General features: G+C 44.1%; 2 protein-coding genes across 13 annotated transcripts in view; one reads left to right on the top strand and one right to left on the bottom strand.

The window, feature by feature from the left end:
• Positions 1 to 7592, bottom strand: part of Dus3 (Dihydrouridine synthase 3) — a 243518-nt gene extending 235926 nt beyond the window's left edge. For 8 of the 10 annotated variants that reach the window (XM_075869244.1, XM_075869350.1, XM_075869491.1 and 5 more), the window contains exons 1-3: positions 7286 to 7592; positions 3301 to 3538; positions 2627 to 2863 (exon numbers count right to left, since the gene is read on the bottom strand). In XM_075869244.1, the coding sequence (XP_075725359.1) occupies positions 2627 to 2863; positions 3301 to 3538; positions 7286 to 7434 (624 nt within the window). In that variant the 5' untranslated portion in view covers positions 7435 to 7592. Of the gene's footprint in view, positions 1 to 2626; positions 2864 to 3300; positions 3539 to 5591; positions 7260 to 7285 lie in introns of those variants that run through there. The other 2 variants (XM_075869407.1, XM_075869554.1) reach the window with 2 other exon arrangements.
• A 14-nt stretch (positions 7593 to 7606) lies between these two features.
• On the top strand, positions 7607 to 15981 carry LOC119160907 (uncharacterized). Of its 3 annotated transcripts, none has more exons than XR_012885127.1 (2): positions 7607 to 11836; positions 15832 to 15981. XR_012885127.1 is itself a non-coding variant. In XM_075869902.1 (2 exons), the coding sequence occupies exons 1-2, from the start codon at positions 8394 to 8396 to the stop codon at positions 15882 to 15884; spliced, it is 645 nt and encodes a 214-aa protein (XP_075726017.1). In that variant the 5' UTR covers positions 7898 to 8393; the 3' UTR covers positions 15885 to 15981. The 3 variants fall into 3 exon arrangements, 2 of the variants coding, with proteins under 2 accessions (XP_075726017.1, XP_075725976.1); XM_075869902.1 differs by having other exon boundaries at positions 7898 to 8985; XM_075869861.1 differs by having other exon boundaries at positions 7899 to 9045.
• Positions 15982 to 16567: the final 586 nt, after the last annotated feature.

Genomic DNA, 16567 nt, shown 5'->3' with positions numbered 1-16567 from the left:
CAGGACGAGAGCGAACTAACAACATTTATCACTCGAGACTTAACATGAGCGCATGCACAACCCTCTACCGCCCCCCTCTTGCTGGGCAAAGTGAGCGTGCGCTGTAAGTGCGCGTCGGCGCTTTGTCACGAGCTGGGCGCTAAGAGCGGGCAGCTTTTTTCAATCTTTCTTGAGTTTTCATATATATAGATATGTATACATATACAGTGAATGAAGATGACGGCGGCAGAAAACCAGCCGACAATGTTGATATAATTATTATCGCAATAAAAAAGCCGACCTACCTTCTATGCACGGAGTGCAGATGCGGTAGCATCACCCCATGTGCAAGGCCTGCCACTGATAGTTACTAAAGCAGAGAGGAACGAGCAACCATCTTCAAAAAGCAGGAAGGAACTAGGAATGCAAGGGGGGGGGAGGGGCGTTGTTATGTGGTTTGTGCGTGATCACTGGTCCTCGCCCTAATTCGGCAAGCATTAAAGACGGCTGTTATACCCTTCTATCTTATACTCTCAATGCGAACACTGTTGGTATCGTCGCATGCATTGCTAAGAGCCTAAGTGAAACTAACAAATAGTATTTTTTGGACACGATGTTGCATAACTCAGATGAACGCTGGCTAAAGGGACAATGATCACTCTAATTGCCGAAGCGGTTTTAGCACTGTCAATTATCTAAATGCAGAGCGGAGGTTGTAGCAGCACAGAAAGTTTAGGAGCATGTCTGATTAGGCTTGCACGCTCGCGAATGTGCCGCTCGCGAAGAGGGGGATTGCACGCTCGCGAAGAGGGGGATTGCACGCTCGCGAAGAGGGGGATTGCACGCTCGCGAAGAGGGGGATGGCAGGAGCTGCATTGCTTGAGCTGCAGCTCAAGCAATGCAGCTCCTGCCATTCCTCCTCTCACTCCTCAAAACAATGTGATGATGTGATTTTTAATTTTTTGAACCATCAGCTATTGACCTTGAAAAGCGAGAGACGGACGTGTAACAAGGCATGGCCGCTTCACTGTGGGCCTTCAGACCCCTGAGCTGCCAGCGATAGCCTTACTATTGATAGCATGGTTTCGGGGCGTGAAAACCCACATACCAATTACTATTGAAAGCTGTGTGTATTAAAACTAAATTCCGGCTGCTCGGTCCAGGAAGCGTGATTTCAGTAATGAGATGACATAAAAAAAAAGAACCTTGCGGAAATTTTGAATATTAACCCTAGCAATCTCGACTTCGAAATGACAGGGTATTTTAGGAGCTTTTACTGCAACAGTGATTACAGGTGCGGATGTGCTGGTAGAAGGATTTCCGAAAATGAACTTCTGAATGAAGATCCATGAATAATGTATATTAAAGGAAAAGTGTCAACACGTTTCCACTGTGCACGTGTTCTTCTGTGGACGCAAAGGGTGGGAAATCAGACCGCGATATGAAGAAGTACACCGACGAATCACCGCCACAGTTTAACGCACTGATTGAACTAGACATCACAAGCCCCCGCGTTTGACCGTTAATGCACAATAGAAGTTGCGTCAGCACGAAACATAGCACTGGATTACTTAGGACGCACGCGCGACCGATGTTAATTTAGCAGAATAATTCTAGGCACGCGATTGACTTTAGTGGCGCCGAGAACAAGATGCACATGTCTTGATGAGTCGGCGTGGCTGTTTGCCGGTGATAGACGTTTCCAAATACTACTTTGGCGCAATTTTCGTTGATATTATCAGGATGACACGGAAAATCTAATTTGGCACATTTTGGCGCAGGAGTGGAATCACTGCATTATTGTAACGAGTGCAACAAAAGAAAATACCTCCCACAAAAACCTTTGGGAACTTGTTTGCAGTACATTATAGATGCGGTTTTACTATGAGAATCTGCATAGCAAGCGGGTCTTCAAAGAGGCAGTAAACAGGCTCCAACTTTCTTTTTACGCCCTTCAAACAAGCTCGTCGATTTGTAGAGTAGACCAGGCGATCCCATTTTCCGAAGCTTACAGCAAAACCAAGTTACCCGCCAATTTTCTTCACCTGACCAATCCCCCCCATATGAGCAGTGACACAAACTCAGTCATGGGCAACTTTACGAATCACCAAGTTCGTCAATTGATCCTTTGTTCAACGAAATAGCGCTTTGGCCTTGCGGTGGTGTAGTTTCAGCTGCGCAGTCCGCATTATAATTTTCCTGTGCTGCCCTTTGCCGTTTTGGAGAGCCTGAGACTACCAGAAGAAGCGGTATTGTCCGAACGAAAGCCTCTAAGATAAAGAGGTGTCTCCTTTAGGTGCTCTTGAAACTGCACTTCCTCCCAGTGTCGCTATGACATGTGCTGATGACGTTCGCTGGCATTGTGCCACGGTGCTGAAGTTGGCGGAGTCACAACGACAGACTGCACCTTCCCCTTGTATAGCAAAGAAGAGCGACAAGGCCACGCGAAAATTTCAAACGAGCTGAAACAGAAGTTCTAACCCCTGTGAATTCCTTAATAAAGGACGTGCTTGCCCAACTTTTGAGGCAGCATGTTCACATAGCAAGAGTGAATATATCTCTTCATAACAATTTTTGGACGTCTGCGTTATTTACTAGCCCACTAAAACAACGAAAACAAGTAGCCTATTAACATTTGCGGTAGCACCTTTGTGGATGATCCAAAGTCAAACTGCCTCTTCCTGAGTGCCTGTTGGAGTTCTTTGCTCAAGACATTGCACTCTCCCGGAGTCCCGGAGATGCCATCGACCGAGTGGGGTGCTGCAGTAGCACCCCCTGGGTGTGCTTCTGCAAAGCGGCAGACAGCCCCATAGCGGCAGCCACCATGTGCTTCCACTAGAGGGCACTTGTCTCCTAGGTCAGCAGGCTTCGATGACAGGAATGCCTGCATTACACATACATGTAGCGATTCACACTACTCACATCAGCGAACCGAACCACATCTGAGATTTTGTTTCACAGTGACGGTACTTAGCAAAAATAATCTACCCTAGTAACACTTTCACTGCCAATCCTGAGATAACTGAGGAGATGACACACACACTAGCCTTGCCAATGCAGAGTACACAAGATAGTAACAGAAGGCCACTAGGTTGCTCTACACTGGCTTGAGCGAGTGAATCCCATTTGTAGCGCAGATCCGATTTCAGGAAAAAGAATGTGAGGAGAGCATGCCACCTCACAGTCATCAAGTGTTCAGTGACGTGGCGAATGGGTGAAATGGGCACACACTGCCCATTTCACCCATTCATTCTTCCAACCACAGCAAAGCTTTACAAAGCTGCGAAAAAGAAGTGCCTGACTTGCACTCGATAAACACACCTGAAAGTCGTGGCTGTATCGGCACTGCTCCCCATGTGGGCAGGAGCCTTCTTTGGCCAGGTGCCGGAAACAGAGCTTGGCTGACTGTGGTTGTGGCCGGTGGTGTGGCCGGCTATGGTTTTGGCCACGCAGCTTCTTGTGCGGTGGCTGCTCACCGTCAACTGGCGCACTCTTTATACGGTCAGGCGGGGCAACGAACGCTGCCTCCACATGCCGCGGTTGGCTCTGCTTAAGGAATCTGCACAACCAGATGGAGGACAATATAATTTCAAGCAAGTGTACATCTACTCCACACTTTTCTGTCACTTTTTGATCTTATTTCAGTCAGTTAATGCGTCCTACAATTTCATGCTGAAAAGCAACCAGCAGAGAGAGTTTTACACAGTCTCTATTTGTACAGTTGCTCAAGTCTTTAACAGCTGCGCACAGTAGCAACTTTTTCTGTTGGTCAGTGCCACATAATGAAATGAAGTTCTTACTCAATGTTTTTTCCCCCCCTTTATGGAAACTGAGCGACAGGTGCGAAGAGAGGCTGTTCTGCATTGCTCAGACCTCAAAGACAAACACCTGATCGCATGCTGGGCCATAGGGGTTGCAGAAGCGCAAATACTTTTGGCCACCTAAAGCAGCCTGGGGGCGCATCGTCGTCTTATTCCTTTCTGGTGCACGTTACAACCCCAGGTGGTCGAAATTTCTGGAGCCCTCAAGTGCGGCGTCTATCATAATCATACAGTGGTATTGGGACGTTATACCCCCCATATAAATCAATCTTCTCTTTCCTTGAAGAATAGTGTACCTCGCCTGACCCATTCTTGGCGTCAATAAAGTTGCATCCTCCTCCAGTAATTGTTTTATGGGCACGTACTGGCCTTCAGCTTTTTGTAACATTATTTAATTATAGTGAAAGTACAATGAAAAGATTGCCCCTAGTGAATGATAGTTAATTATTTGGCCACTGTATTCATTTGGAAGACAGCACAGTAACGATAACTATTGTGACTTCTATGAGACAAAACAGACATTTTAATGACAGACAACACAACTCAAGTATGGGGATGAAAATTGTTAGTTTTAGCATGGGGTACAACTGCCTTTGTGTACACAATTACTTGTGCTACGGCAAATTGCTCATACTCTAACCTTTTTTTGTCTATGCACACAATTTTCAGAAAATAGCTTGCGTACTCATACTATGTAAGGCCTGATTGCCCAATTATAAAACTAATAGAGAATTCCAGTTTGTCTGTAGAGCTATCATTTTTGTTCGAATGGTTTACAAGTATATGTGATGGAGCAACGCTGGTAGACACATTATACACTTGATGATGTGCTATGTGACCAGGGCATGTAACTAGCCACTGCACATTACTACAACGACTGACACATTTTATTTAACTGATGGTGTAAAACATTGACCATTAGATAATCATTACCTTATAGTACCTTCGTTACTTTACCACGAGAACAATGACATGACTGAAAATTTCTGCAACAGTATTGCAATGGGACAATGTTCCACAGTATTTCGCTATCAGGTCTGCTAATGACGTAGCGTGATATCGGACTGCTTTTACATGCAATGGCTAGAGACAGAAACTCAGTAACAAAGCCACTCTGAAAATCTCTGCTCACCAGTTGACCAGACAAGATTGCTTTCATAAATTGACCTTAAGACAGGAACTACATGTTTGGTCTTCATAAAGCCACAGCACATCACCGAGCAGCTGTAGAAGTCAGACAAGGCAGCTGACATTGCAGGAATTCAGATGACAAGGGTTGCAACATGGGCTCCTTGGTGAATCATTTGAGCCCATTTGATGCACGCTGTAACGACACTGAGACGTGAGAAGGCAAGTAAAAACACCACACAGCGCTAGTCCAACATGTAAATACCATGTTGCTAGTAGCACTAATCGGTGTTCTTATGTGCCTTCACATGTCTCTGTGTAATTCAAAGGAACTTAGAAGTGACCTCTGAACAGAGCCAGGTAACTTGTACACAAGACACACATGCACAATGTGCCCAAGAATAAGCATTTAAAGGAGCTCTGCAACACTTTTCCAGCATGGCTAGAAAATGCTGCCAATCAGTTGTCGAGGATACCAAGAACACGGGAGCCAAATATTAGAGTCTAGCATGAAATTCACAATTAATTATCAAAGTCAGCTAAATATCATTCCCTCTTATTTTTAGATACACCCAAATGACTGCTTCTATATTTAATTGAATAAAAACCAGCTGGAAACATAAAACACAGAGAAAGGACACAATGGAACAGGCTAGCACTTACAACTGATCAAAGTATGCTTGAAACGCAAACTTATACCTGTCGGCAATCGCTTTGTGCATGCGTAAAGCGGCCATGCGTCATACAAAACAAAGTTTGCACGAGTCATCACAGCATATAGCGAGCTTGCACGAACGGCGGCGACGCTATGCAGTCTAGATAGGCAGCCATTTTTTTGCCAGAAGCATCTGGGGAGTGCAGCAGCGCAGTCGTGTTACGAGTGTTGACGTAGCTTGCATGCGTGATTGAGTGCGAGCGCAACGCAAATTTAACTCCAAAGAGTGTCGTGCACGATGCGAGCCTCACTGGAAGGCTACACCGCAATGCTGTGCCAAAAAGACATCAAGCAGTACGAAGAAGAGACGAGAATTTGCTGAGTGGACCAATTTACGCTTCGTAAGCGTGACTGTGTAAGCGACGGGCACTTATGGCCATGCCTCGACAGCTGTGATATTTATGAATTCCTCATTCTGAGGATGAGTTTGATTACCCGGAAGCAGTTGAAGTCAACAAATGCCCTCGAGGGCCACAACTTTGTGACGAGCGTCTGGGTGTGGGAGCCGTGGGTGAAGAAAGTCGCCGCGGGCACCATGATTGTCGTCAATCAAGTAAGACAAGTTAATTTAAGGATCACTCTTCTTGTGCATGTACGCTGTACTCCATGTAGAATAAATAACAGTGCAGTGAGATGGGAGCAGGCTTCGCCGTTTCCGGCCATGCATAGGCAGTGCACGGCAGGACCTCGCCATCACTCTTTCCCATGGACAAGAAAACATCCACGGGACATTTCTGGACTTCAAGCACTCCCGGGTAATCAAAATCGTCGTCAGATCGAGAGATTCGTGAATATCGAGGCTGTCGACGCGCCACCACAAGTACACATCGTTTACACAATCGCCTGCACGAAGCGTGAACGGTTTCACTCAGCCAATTCTTGTCTCTTCTTCGTACCGCTCGAAGTCTTTCTGGCACGGCGTAGTGGCACAACCGCTGGATAATTTTTATCCAGCGGTCGTGGTAGTGGTGTAGCCTTCCAGTGAAGCTGACATCATGCACGACAATTCTTGAAGTTAAAACTTTCGTCGCGCTCGCTTTCGATCACGCCTGCAAGCTACGCCACTGCTTGCAAACACGACTGCGCTTCTGCGCTCCCCGGCCGCCTCTGACAAAAAAAAAAAAAAAAAATGGCTACCTACCCGGAGGGCATAGCGTCGCCGCCGTTCATGCAAGATCTCCTTAGCGGAGGGGTTCACTGACGTGTCATTTGATGCAATAGTTCCGCCTTTCTTAATGGCTTCCAAACTTTTATTTGAGGTCTTTGTCTTCCCCGGACCAATGATTCTAGTGCTGTCAAGCAAAGGATCGTTGTCCGTCGCATTGGACGACCTGGTATACCCAAATTTATGGTCATTGGTTGATTTGAGTATCACGGGCTGCATAGTTATTACCGCGGGACCCATGATCACCCTGAAAAAAAGCAAGCTGAGTACAAAAGTTAAGTCTTCGTGAGACGCGCGCGCGACGGCGATCGACTTGTGAGCTGATAAATCTTTTAGTTAAGCCATTCAGTGGTTGCTGAAAAAAAAGTTGCTGGGCCCCTTTAAAGCTATCATCAATGTTTTCAAAACAAAGACGTTGCCTCGGGTGCGGGAGGTACCCGAGGCAACGAGAACTGATACATTAATATGTGCTATTACTCTGGCTTTACACGAGCCATTCCACTATCGAACTTGGCTGGTTGAGGCGCTTCGCAAGACTCCGCGTGGCAAGCAACCTCTTTGAGAGAAGCGGCATCGCTGCTCTCGGGAGCTGCTGCTCTCGACATCGTATCGACACTCGCTTCCATGGCTGCCTGTCAAGTCAGTTGAAGACGAAATATGGCTGCACAAGGTGAATCGAAGGCTGCGGCATGTAATCAGTTTCTCCTGATGATACACTTATGCGTGAGATAAGAGTTTTACCACAAATATGAATAGCGACGCGTGAAAGCCACTGTTGAGAAACCACGTTGTTCGCACAGATGGCTTTGACACGCGCTTGGCTCGACCTAAAATGATTGTTTCTACGTAATATTTTTACAATAAGCCACAACGTTTTATAAAATAATATTACATAAAACTTTATGCAATGAGTCTTTTTTTTTAATTTGAACAGCACTTCAAGTAAAAATTGCTGTTATCAAGACTGGTGGCTTTTAGATTTCGAAACTGTTCACCACGTTTTGATAAGTAATCTTCGAAGCCAGCATTTACGACTTTTTTTTTTGGCAATGGCTGCTGCGCCGCGCGGCGCTCCAGCCATCCCCACACAGAACTGGCTGCTGCGCCGCACGGAAGTGACGTCACAAAAATTGTCATGACATACGTCGTTTCCGATTTAGCGCGTTGTTCGAATTTACCGAATCGGAACGTGGCTCAGCTGGCCAGCAGACGCTCACTTGCTGCTGCTGCTGCTGGAGTACGGCTGGTTGCTGCTTCTGCGAGCTGTCTACAGGCCTTGTTCTGCTACATATTCGCAAGCCTCGAACATCATCTTCATCTAAGCTGAACCGCTTATTTTCACTGCTATTTTATATTTACTAACGTTGTTTATATCCATCCCAATACGTATTTTTGTGATTTTTCGCGTATAGGCTGATTTAGCAGTATCTGTGCGTGGCCCTTTCTTTGGTCATCCGTGTTAACGTGCTTCGTATCTGTGTCGTAGTGCATTTGCGTAGTTGACAGCCGTGTTTTAGACTAAATATTCACTTTCTTGTTTTTTTTTTTTTTCATGGTGTAATTCTGAATTGAAAGTGTGCGCAACATGACGCGTGTGTTAGTAGCGGGCGATTCAATGGTGAAATACGTCGACCAGTATTTCCCATCGCGCCGTGGCTTGTCTGTTAGCGTTTCCGCACACAGAGGAATAAGGATTGAGCACTTGCTCTCAATGATTGCTGACAAGCTGGCCAGTTTTGATGTTGTCATTGTACATGTTGGCACGAACAACACTGTTGACAGTGTCAACATGTGCATGGACAAATATCGCCAGCTCGCTCAGGGAATCATCGAAAGCAATCCCACGTTGCATGTAGCTTTTTCTGCCATTCTTCCTCGGGGGCAGAATCGGTACCGCCAAGGGGAAGAACAGTTGTGTGATGTTTGTCATTTGAATGACCACTACAGGAATGTGAATGCCGCACTCGCACAGCTTTGCCTGGAGAGGGGCTTCACTATCCTGGATAGTCTTGTGGACAGCTGGCCTGGATTCCTGAGCAGGGATGGTGTCCACCCCAGCCGGCTTGGCAACAAGGTGCTGGCAGACTTCCTGTACCGTGAGGCCTGTGCCTTGTCCACCCAACTAGAGAGGAGACACATCCAACAGTCCTACAAGGAGTCCAAGGCATCTGCATGGAGTGGGTGGGCTCGGCAGGAGCACTTTTCCATCAACTTGGAAGTCGATTTTCCAGCACTTGGTATGCATGCAGTTCAATATTCTCCAGCAGTAGGTGGACCTTCCGCTGCACCAGCTCCTGTCTGGAAAACCAGCAGTGCTCTCATGCAGAGACACGACACTGACCAACTGGCCAGTACCATTCATGGTATTGGCTTTACGCTCGTTGGCGGTGTCCGCGTTCGCTGCAAGGGAAGCAAGGCTTGGTGGACCTGGGACAGCCTGCCTTCCCCCATTTTCCATGGCACAAGTGTACCATGCAAGGGAAACACTGGGGAGAGGCCTATTCAGCCAATGATCCCTAGTCGAGGTGCAAGCACCACTTGTGACAGGAAAATAAGGAGAGCCTCACAGGAGCATGAGAGTGCTCTTGTGCGCTCTTCTGTGGGGGAAGAGGAGGCCAGTGCTGGAAAAGCAGCTGTGCCACAGGCTGTCGGCCAGTGTGGCGACAGTGAGTGGAAACTGGTGCAGTCAAAGAAGAGCCGGCGGAAGGCTGCGGCACTGCACAAGCAAGAACAGAGCTCTAAACTGTGTGCAGACAGTGAAGGCAAAGTTCTTGCTGTGACAGCTGCCAAGTCCATCAGGTCCACTTCACCTATGACAGCAGTTGTGAGCCAGAAACAGATTCAGTCTGCTTCTTCCGCTGTCTGTGGTAGAAAGCCTGAAGGACGAGCCAGTGTCTCGCACAACGTCATTCGTGATAGTTTTAAAAAGGTGCAGCGTGTTCCTAGCAAGCAGTTGAAAGACTGCTCAGTTAGTTCCGCGACTCACTGTGAATCTGTCACGAATGATGCTGTGAACGAGGTTTCTGTCTGCAAAAGCCATCTACCAGCACTGACTCGGGATTGCATGCGAATTGAGCGCGATCCTGGCACAGAGGCTGGTGACCCTATGGAAGCTGGGTGCACTGCAGCTGTGCAGTACAAGTATTGTGAGGCTGCTTTGACATCCAGAAGCAGGCCTGTCAGCCTTGGTGCCCAGGCTATTTGTGTAAACACTGGTGCCAACCCAACCGTCCTCAATAACCCAGTAAATACACTATATGGTGGGGGTAGCAAAGTTTATTTAAATGCAACATTTGATAACTTTCCTTCTTTTAAGAAAAGCTTTGATGAGTGGTGCAGGGAGGGCAGGCATGTAGTCATGATAAATAAGAGTAATAAAAGTCCATTCACATCAGAAGATAAGGACTTCGAGTATATTAGGATTAAATATAGCTGCATTCACGGTCGCACAATAAAGCCCAGGGGGATAGGAAAGCGACCAAAGCAAGCTTACAATGGTACTGGCTGTGAAATGACAGTATCGGTAAGCCTATGTAAATCGCCTACTCTGCACTACAAGATAACTAAACTACAAGCTAAGCATAACCATCCCACAGAATATTATGATTTGTATCCTCAGAAGAGGCTCCTGAATCATGGAGAAAAAGAAGAATTCTTTGACTTAGCTAAATGTAATATTGGCGCAAAGGATTTTAAAAACTTGGTCGAGCAAAAAACTGGTAAGAAGTTAACTACAAAGGACATTAATAATTACAAGCAACGATTTTCTATTCCTATCCGCAATGAGCAGGCTCATGGTGAAATGGTTTTAGAGAAGGTAGAGACCTTGCTAAAAAATAATCCAAACTGGGTTATTCACTATGAAATGAATCAAAATAATAACCTGCAATTCATACTTCTTCAAACAACGCACATGCGTGAGATTTTGGAAAAGTATCCAGAGATTCTATTTATTGATGGAACGTATAAAGTGAATATTGAGGGTTATATTCTTTACTCTATATTAGTTCAAGATGGTCGTGGTCGTGGGAGACCTGTGTGTTATGCCTTCTTACGAAATGAGACGACTGAAATTGTTGAGCCCATGTTCACAAAGTTTGTAGATTTCAACCCATTTGTTGTGTCTGCTTGCAAAGTAGTGATGATTGATAAAGATCTCAATGAACTGCGCATTTTAACCAATATTCTTCCTAATTCTAACATACTTTTGTGTACGTGGCATGTGTTGCATTGTTTCCAGCAAAAGGTTAATGAAAAAGCTAGACAGCAACGTGATCAGTTGGTTCCTCTCTTAAAAAGCTTAGTTTATTCCCCCACTGAGCAAGACTACTTCGATAAGCTTGCTAACCTCCAAGCTATGACTTGCACAGATTTCATTTCTTACTATATGCATAACTGGCACTTGTGTAAGGAAATGTGGGTACATGCATATCGGCAAGCCCTTCCTACATTTGGTAATAATACTAATAATCGCATTGAGTGCCACAATCAAAAGATTAAAAATTATCTCTCTTCAAGCATGCATTTGGTTCAAGCAATAGAAGCATTGGTAGGTTACATTGATAATGATTCTTTATCTCTACAGTTCTCTAAGCTTAAAGAAATGAAGCTGAACCTAAACATAAATGATTTCAATGACCCATTTCAGCTAGAATTGTCCCGTAATTGCACTTCTGAGGCTACAAGTAAAGTACTAGAGCAGTATGAGAAGTTTAAAAATGTAAGTTATCAAGTCACTTCCACTCCTAATTCTTATGTTGTAGTTTCACCAAGATCACAGTACAGTGTTTCATTGTGCTTGGCTTCTTGCACATGTGCTTTTTATAACCAGTACACTCTGCCTTGTGCACATATTTTAGCAGTGCGTGACTTTACTAAGCAAGATCTTTTCGACAAGGCTTGCATACCAGACAGGTGGTGCAAGGATCATTTCCTGAGTGACAGCTGCACAACCACTAGTGCCACACCAGTGGTAACAAGCAGCATTCAGTCACCACCCTGTGTGAAGCTTGACACTGCACAAGAGAAGTATACTTATGCTTATAAGAGTCTTTGCGAAATGTCAAAAACCGTGGCTAACGTATTATCTAATTGTGGTGAGAAGGAGTTAATGGAAAAACTTTCGTCCTGCGAGGCTTTCTTCAGAAATTTAACCACATTTCCTCGTAACCAAACTTCAGCAGCCATAAAGGCTGCACCAGCTCAGTTAGCACAAACTACTGCCACAAGTTATCTTGGGCATTCTAACAGTACAAAACTTGTGGTACCTTTGGTTAAAGCAAGAAGGGGGCGGCCAAAAAAAGTGAGAGCTGTCAAGCGTAAATTTTTCCCAAATCAAGTAAAAAAGGTAGGCCTTGCAACTGTTAAAGTAGACATGCTAAATGTCTACAAACGGTATTCTCTTTCAGATGCAGATTTAAATGTTCTGGTACAGGGCACCTCCATATCAGATAGCGTAATCAATGTCGCACAGTATTTAATTCAGAAAAAGTATCCTACTTGTGTCGGCTTTCAAGATGTCTTACTGGGCCGATGTTTACAATTCACTCAAATCAAAGGCCCTTTCGTTCAAATCTTGCATGTTCAGAACCCCAATCATTGGCTTACAGTAACAAATGTTGGTGCGGACAAAAACACAGTCTTCATATATGATTCAATTGATCAAGATACCCCTCCTGACGCTGTTAGGCAAATCTGTCATATTCTAAAATTACAATCGCCAACATTAACCATTCAAACAATGAAGGCACAAAACCAGTGCAACACACTTGACTGTGGCTTGTTTGCAATTGCCAACATGTATTATATAGCGTCAGGCAGAAAACCAGAAACTTTGAACCTTAACCAAGTTATGCTACGCAAACATTTGCTGCAATGCATACAGAATGGTATGATCGAAGACTTTCCCCTCATAAACTCCATGGCTGCTCGCGTACAGCCAAGAGATAGTATTTACAAGTTACATTGTGTCTGCCGGCAACCACAATATAGTGGGGTAGTATTGGACATTACTTGTGCAAGTTGTTCAAGAGGATTTCACGGAGCTTGTCTCGGCTCTTTAGCAGCTAACTTGGACAAAAAAGTATTCGTCTGTTCTCAGTCATGTTTGCTGGTTGCCAAGGAAAAGATACATTCTTCTAATTAATAATAGCATTCCATTTTGGTGTAGACATATGGCAAAATTTCTAAGCATTCTTCATGTCTCCTCGTCTAATTTTTGCTTTTCTTTAAAGGGCCACTCACCGGGTTTGGCGATTTTGAGCTGACAAGTGCAATGCGTACATCGGGAGTTTATGGTCACGTCTGCCAAACATTGCAACTCTATGCGACGTGGAAATGGGTCAAATTTCAAAACGAACGCTTCTCCCCCTTTTTTTTGGGTCGCGCCCCCAGAGAAGGAGGTTATGATGTGCAAGTATGAATCGCCCTACATACACAGCAGTGCAGTGACGTTGGTCCTATATGTATACGACTGTGCTCTGACGCTGCCAACAGTGGCACGTGACATGACGGAAATTATTTAACGTGACATGCGTAGTTAATGTAATTTGTTGCTTGAAGAGATTAATAAAACTTGGGATACATATTGAGACGCAATAGAAGAATGCGTTTGTCTTTTGCATTTTTTCCCCGTGAATTCCAACGAGATGCCGAGCTAATGTGCTGGCGTTTCGCATGCGTTTGTGTCTCCGCGGTTACTGCATCAAGCAGACTCCTGTCCTGGAAAAGAAATTAATGGTCCTGCGCATTCGAGCACTCATTATGCTCATCTTTTCAACCGCATCAAAGCCAGCGTTTCCAAACAATGTCGCAAAAACAGGCAGTAGACACAATACAATGCTGGTCAACAAAAAAACACCGCTCGCGCGCTCGAGGGTTGGGCTTGTTTGAGCACGTCATGTGCACGTGACCTCTTGGTTGGATGCTGGAGAGGGTAGGAAAGAGATTTGGCTTGTGAAGGCTACACGGGGGAGTGGCAAGGGTTTTGAGCTTGCCTCCTTTCATCCTTGTTTCCTGCTGTTAAAAAAAGAAGAAACTGTTTTCTCAGCTCGTAATGAACCGATTGAAAAACTTTTTGTGGTATAATGCTCTCCGTTAGATACACAACTTCCACAGTTTGTTATGGGACCTGGTGAGTGGCCCTTTAGGGACTGACTTCAGGGATCGAAAGTATGAAGTTAGGCATGTTGGTAATGCATAACGGATCACATAGCACAAAAATTTGACCCAGGACAAGAGAAGGAACAAACACGAGTGCTCACTTCCAAGAAGATTTATCTTGAAGAGCAAACACATATATACTCCTGAAATGTGAAAATCAGGCAAATCATTCAAGACGCCCACAACTGCCATGCACAAATAAATATCTTACATTTTCAAAAAAGACAATTGGACAAAGCCCGAGACATAGTGCTGATGCAGTTCAGCTCTAGTCTACAAATCCTCTTTGCCTCGATAATTTCTCTTGTCATTTTATTTGTCGTTTTTTCTTCCAGCAATAATGATGTCCCGCAAAATCATTTTGCAGCCACACGTGCTGCAATAAACACCCTTGTAACCTCAAGAATGGTCGCAATCGTTTCTTGGCCTTGCACTGTAGCAGGTGTGGCTCCAAACCACTTTTGTGTGACACCATTATCATTGGGAAAAAAAAAACTACAAGAGAAATTGTCGTGGCGAAAAAGATTTGTAGACTAGAGCTGAACTGCATCAGTACTTTCTCTCACTCTGTCTCTAGGGATTTGTCAAAACGAATTGTCTTTGCTGAGGATGTAAGGTTTTCGTGCATGGCAGTTGTGGGCTTTTTGAATGATTTGTCTATTTTTTGCATTTCAAGAGTATATATGTTTGCTCTTCAAGATAAATCTTGTTGGAGGTGAGCACTCGTCTTTGTTCCTTCTCTTGTTCTGGGTCAAATTTTCACATTATGTGATGAGTTAACTTTCTGCATGCACCACCTTATTTTTTTTCCTTGTTGTAAGCTAGTGGTGGAGCGTTAACTAGAAGTACATAAAAACATTGCCAAATGTATGTTACCCCAACGAACCAAATTCCTTTGTTGAGGCAATCCTTTCTGTGGCATTCCTTCTTTATTGACTTCTCATCACGTCAAACCTCACACCTGTCTCTTTCATAAAAGTTCTAGAACTAGTTCTTGCTTTGTTTTGTTTTTTTGCCAAAAGTAGAAAACTTCCCTTTGTTGAGCAAATTTTCCTGAACTAAAATATATTCATATCTAATGCACGGAATAAAAAATAAAAAACAAGAAAATTTATAGGCTGATCACTAAATGTCAATTGAATAAGGATTTCGGAAATACTACCATGAATGGCACACAGCAAATACTCATGCATGCAGCCTTTTACCATGTGCAGCTGTAAACTGCAAACAAAAAGTATCAGATATTGTATATGATTTGCTTTTTTTTCTTTTCAGCAACAGTAACTTGCCCTTTAAGAGAAAAATATGAATATAAAATTTTCAAAAATAGTCATTTTTGAAAACCTGTCAATATATCAAAATGGTTTAGTTGATTCATGATTATGCAAGCAGTTCTTGCATGCCTGTGGCACTGGGATTGTTAATGTAGGCAGGCTGAGTTTGTAATGCTCTAAAGCCTCAGCATTTTAGTGTTATATTACAATATAACATTCAAATATTTTATGAATGCAACTATGAAATTTGCTCACAATGAGTTTGCTACAAATTAAGCAACCAAAGTCTGTGTATATATTGCCCACATTAAGGTCACACTGCCACAAGTCTCTAGGCGGAGCCTGACCGCTACAGAGCGCGTTCTCGGGTGGCGGATAGAGAAAAGTCTTGCAATGAAGTGATGCTAAGCAGCTTCTATTAATAAACATGACTGGCACTTGTGCCCGCGGACCAACAGGCAGAAAATACATATGACAACAGGAGTCTTTTCACTGCTGTGGTGGGCAAGTTGAAAGTTTCAGGTGCCATTTTTTAAACTCTTTGATTTATCTGTTGTTTTTTTCGTCTGTTTTCTTCATCTTGTACAGGTCCAGTACATTGTGGACTCACCCTGTTGTCAAGTCATCAGGAAGTTGGATGATGCTGTCTTCTTCTAGCTAAATTATGCAACTACTAAGAAGGGGATCAGAATTCTATTTTGTAGCAGTTATTTTACAAATAAATGTTAGTAAAATTTTTCTTGGTTGTAGTAGTGTCATTGTGTACTCACGGACCATAACATTACATAAGACAGGAATTCAAGTGCACAGCAAAAAAGTGCTGCTATGAGCACCTGTTATCAACATCAGCTGGTCATTCTTAATTTTGGTCTTTTATTTATCGCACATCGAGTAGCCGCAATTGCTTGGTTTACAGGCTGAGAGAAAATTTAGCTCCCTTTCTTACACGCCAAAGGTTGCTGGCAGTGAAACAGCGTTGTCAGCATTTTGATAGATACTTTGAAAATGAACGTGAAAACGACGGAGGGACAAGACAAAGGCGAAGTACTGAGTCTTTCTAATCTCGTGTCTCCGTCGTGTTCGTGGGCGTTTTCCAAAAATGCATAGTTTCCAACTCGACCTTACTGATATATTGTGAAAACTTTATGAAAACATGAATCCCCGAAGTTAAGTATAAAACTTTCACATAGAATGCATCACTTCTAGCGTCAACAGTTGAGCTATTACAAAACTTTGATAAGTCGCAAGGCACGTAAAAGCAAGTATGGTCAAGCTTCACTGCCTTGTGAAAGCACTGCGGTAAAGCCAGCGTGAGCAGAAGAGC

Source organism: Rhipicephalus microplus, chromosome 1 (genome assembly GCF_043290135.1).
Source record: "Rhipicephalus microplus isolate Deutch F79 chromosome 1, USDA_Rmic, whole genome shotgun sequence".
In the NCBI taxonomy this organism is placed as follows: Eukaryota; Metazoa; Arthropoda; class Arachnida; order Ixodida; family Ixodidae; genus Rhipicephalus; species Rhipicephalus microplus.
Note: the sequence above shows the minus strand (reverse complement) of the source record. Positions and strands in the feature narration are given on the sequence as shown.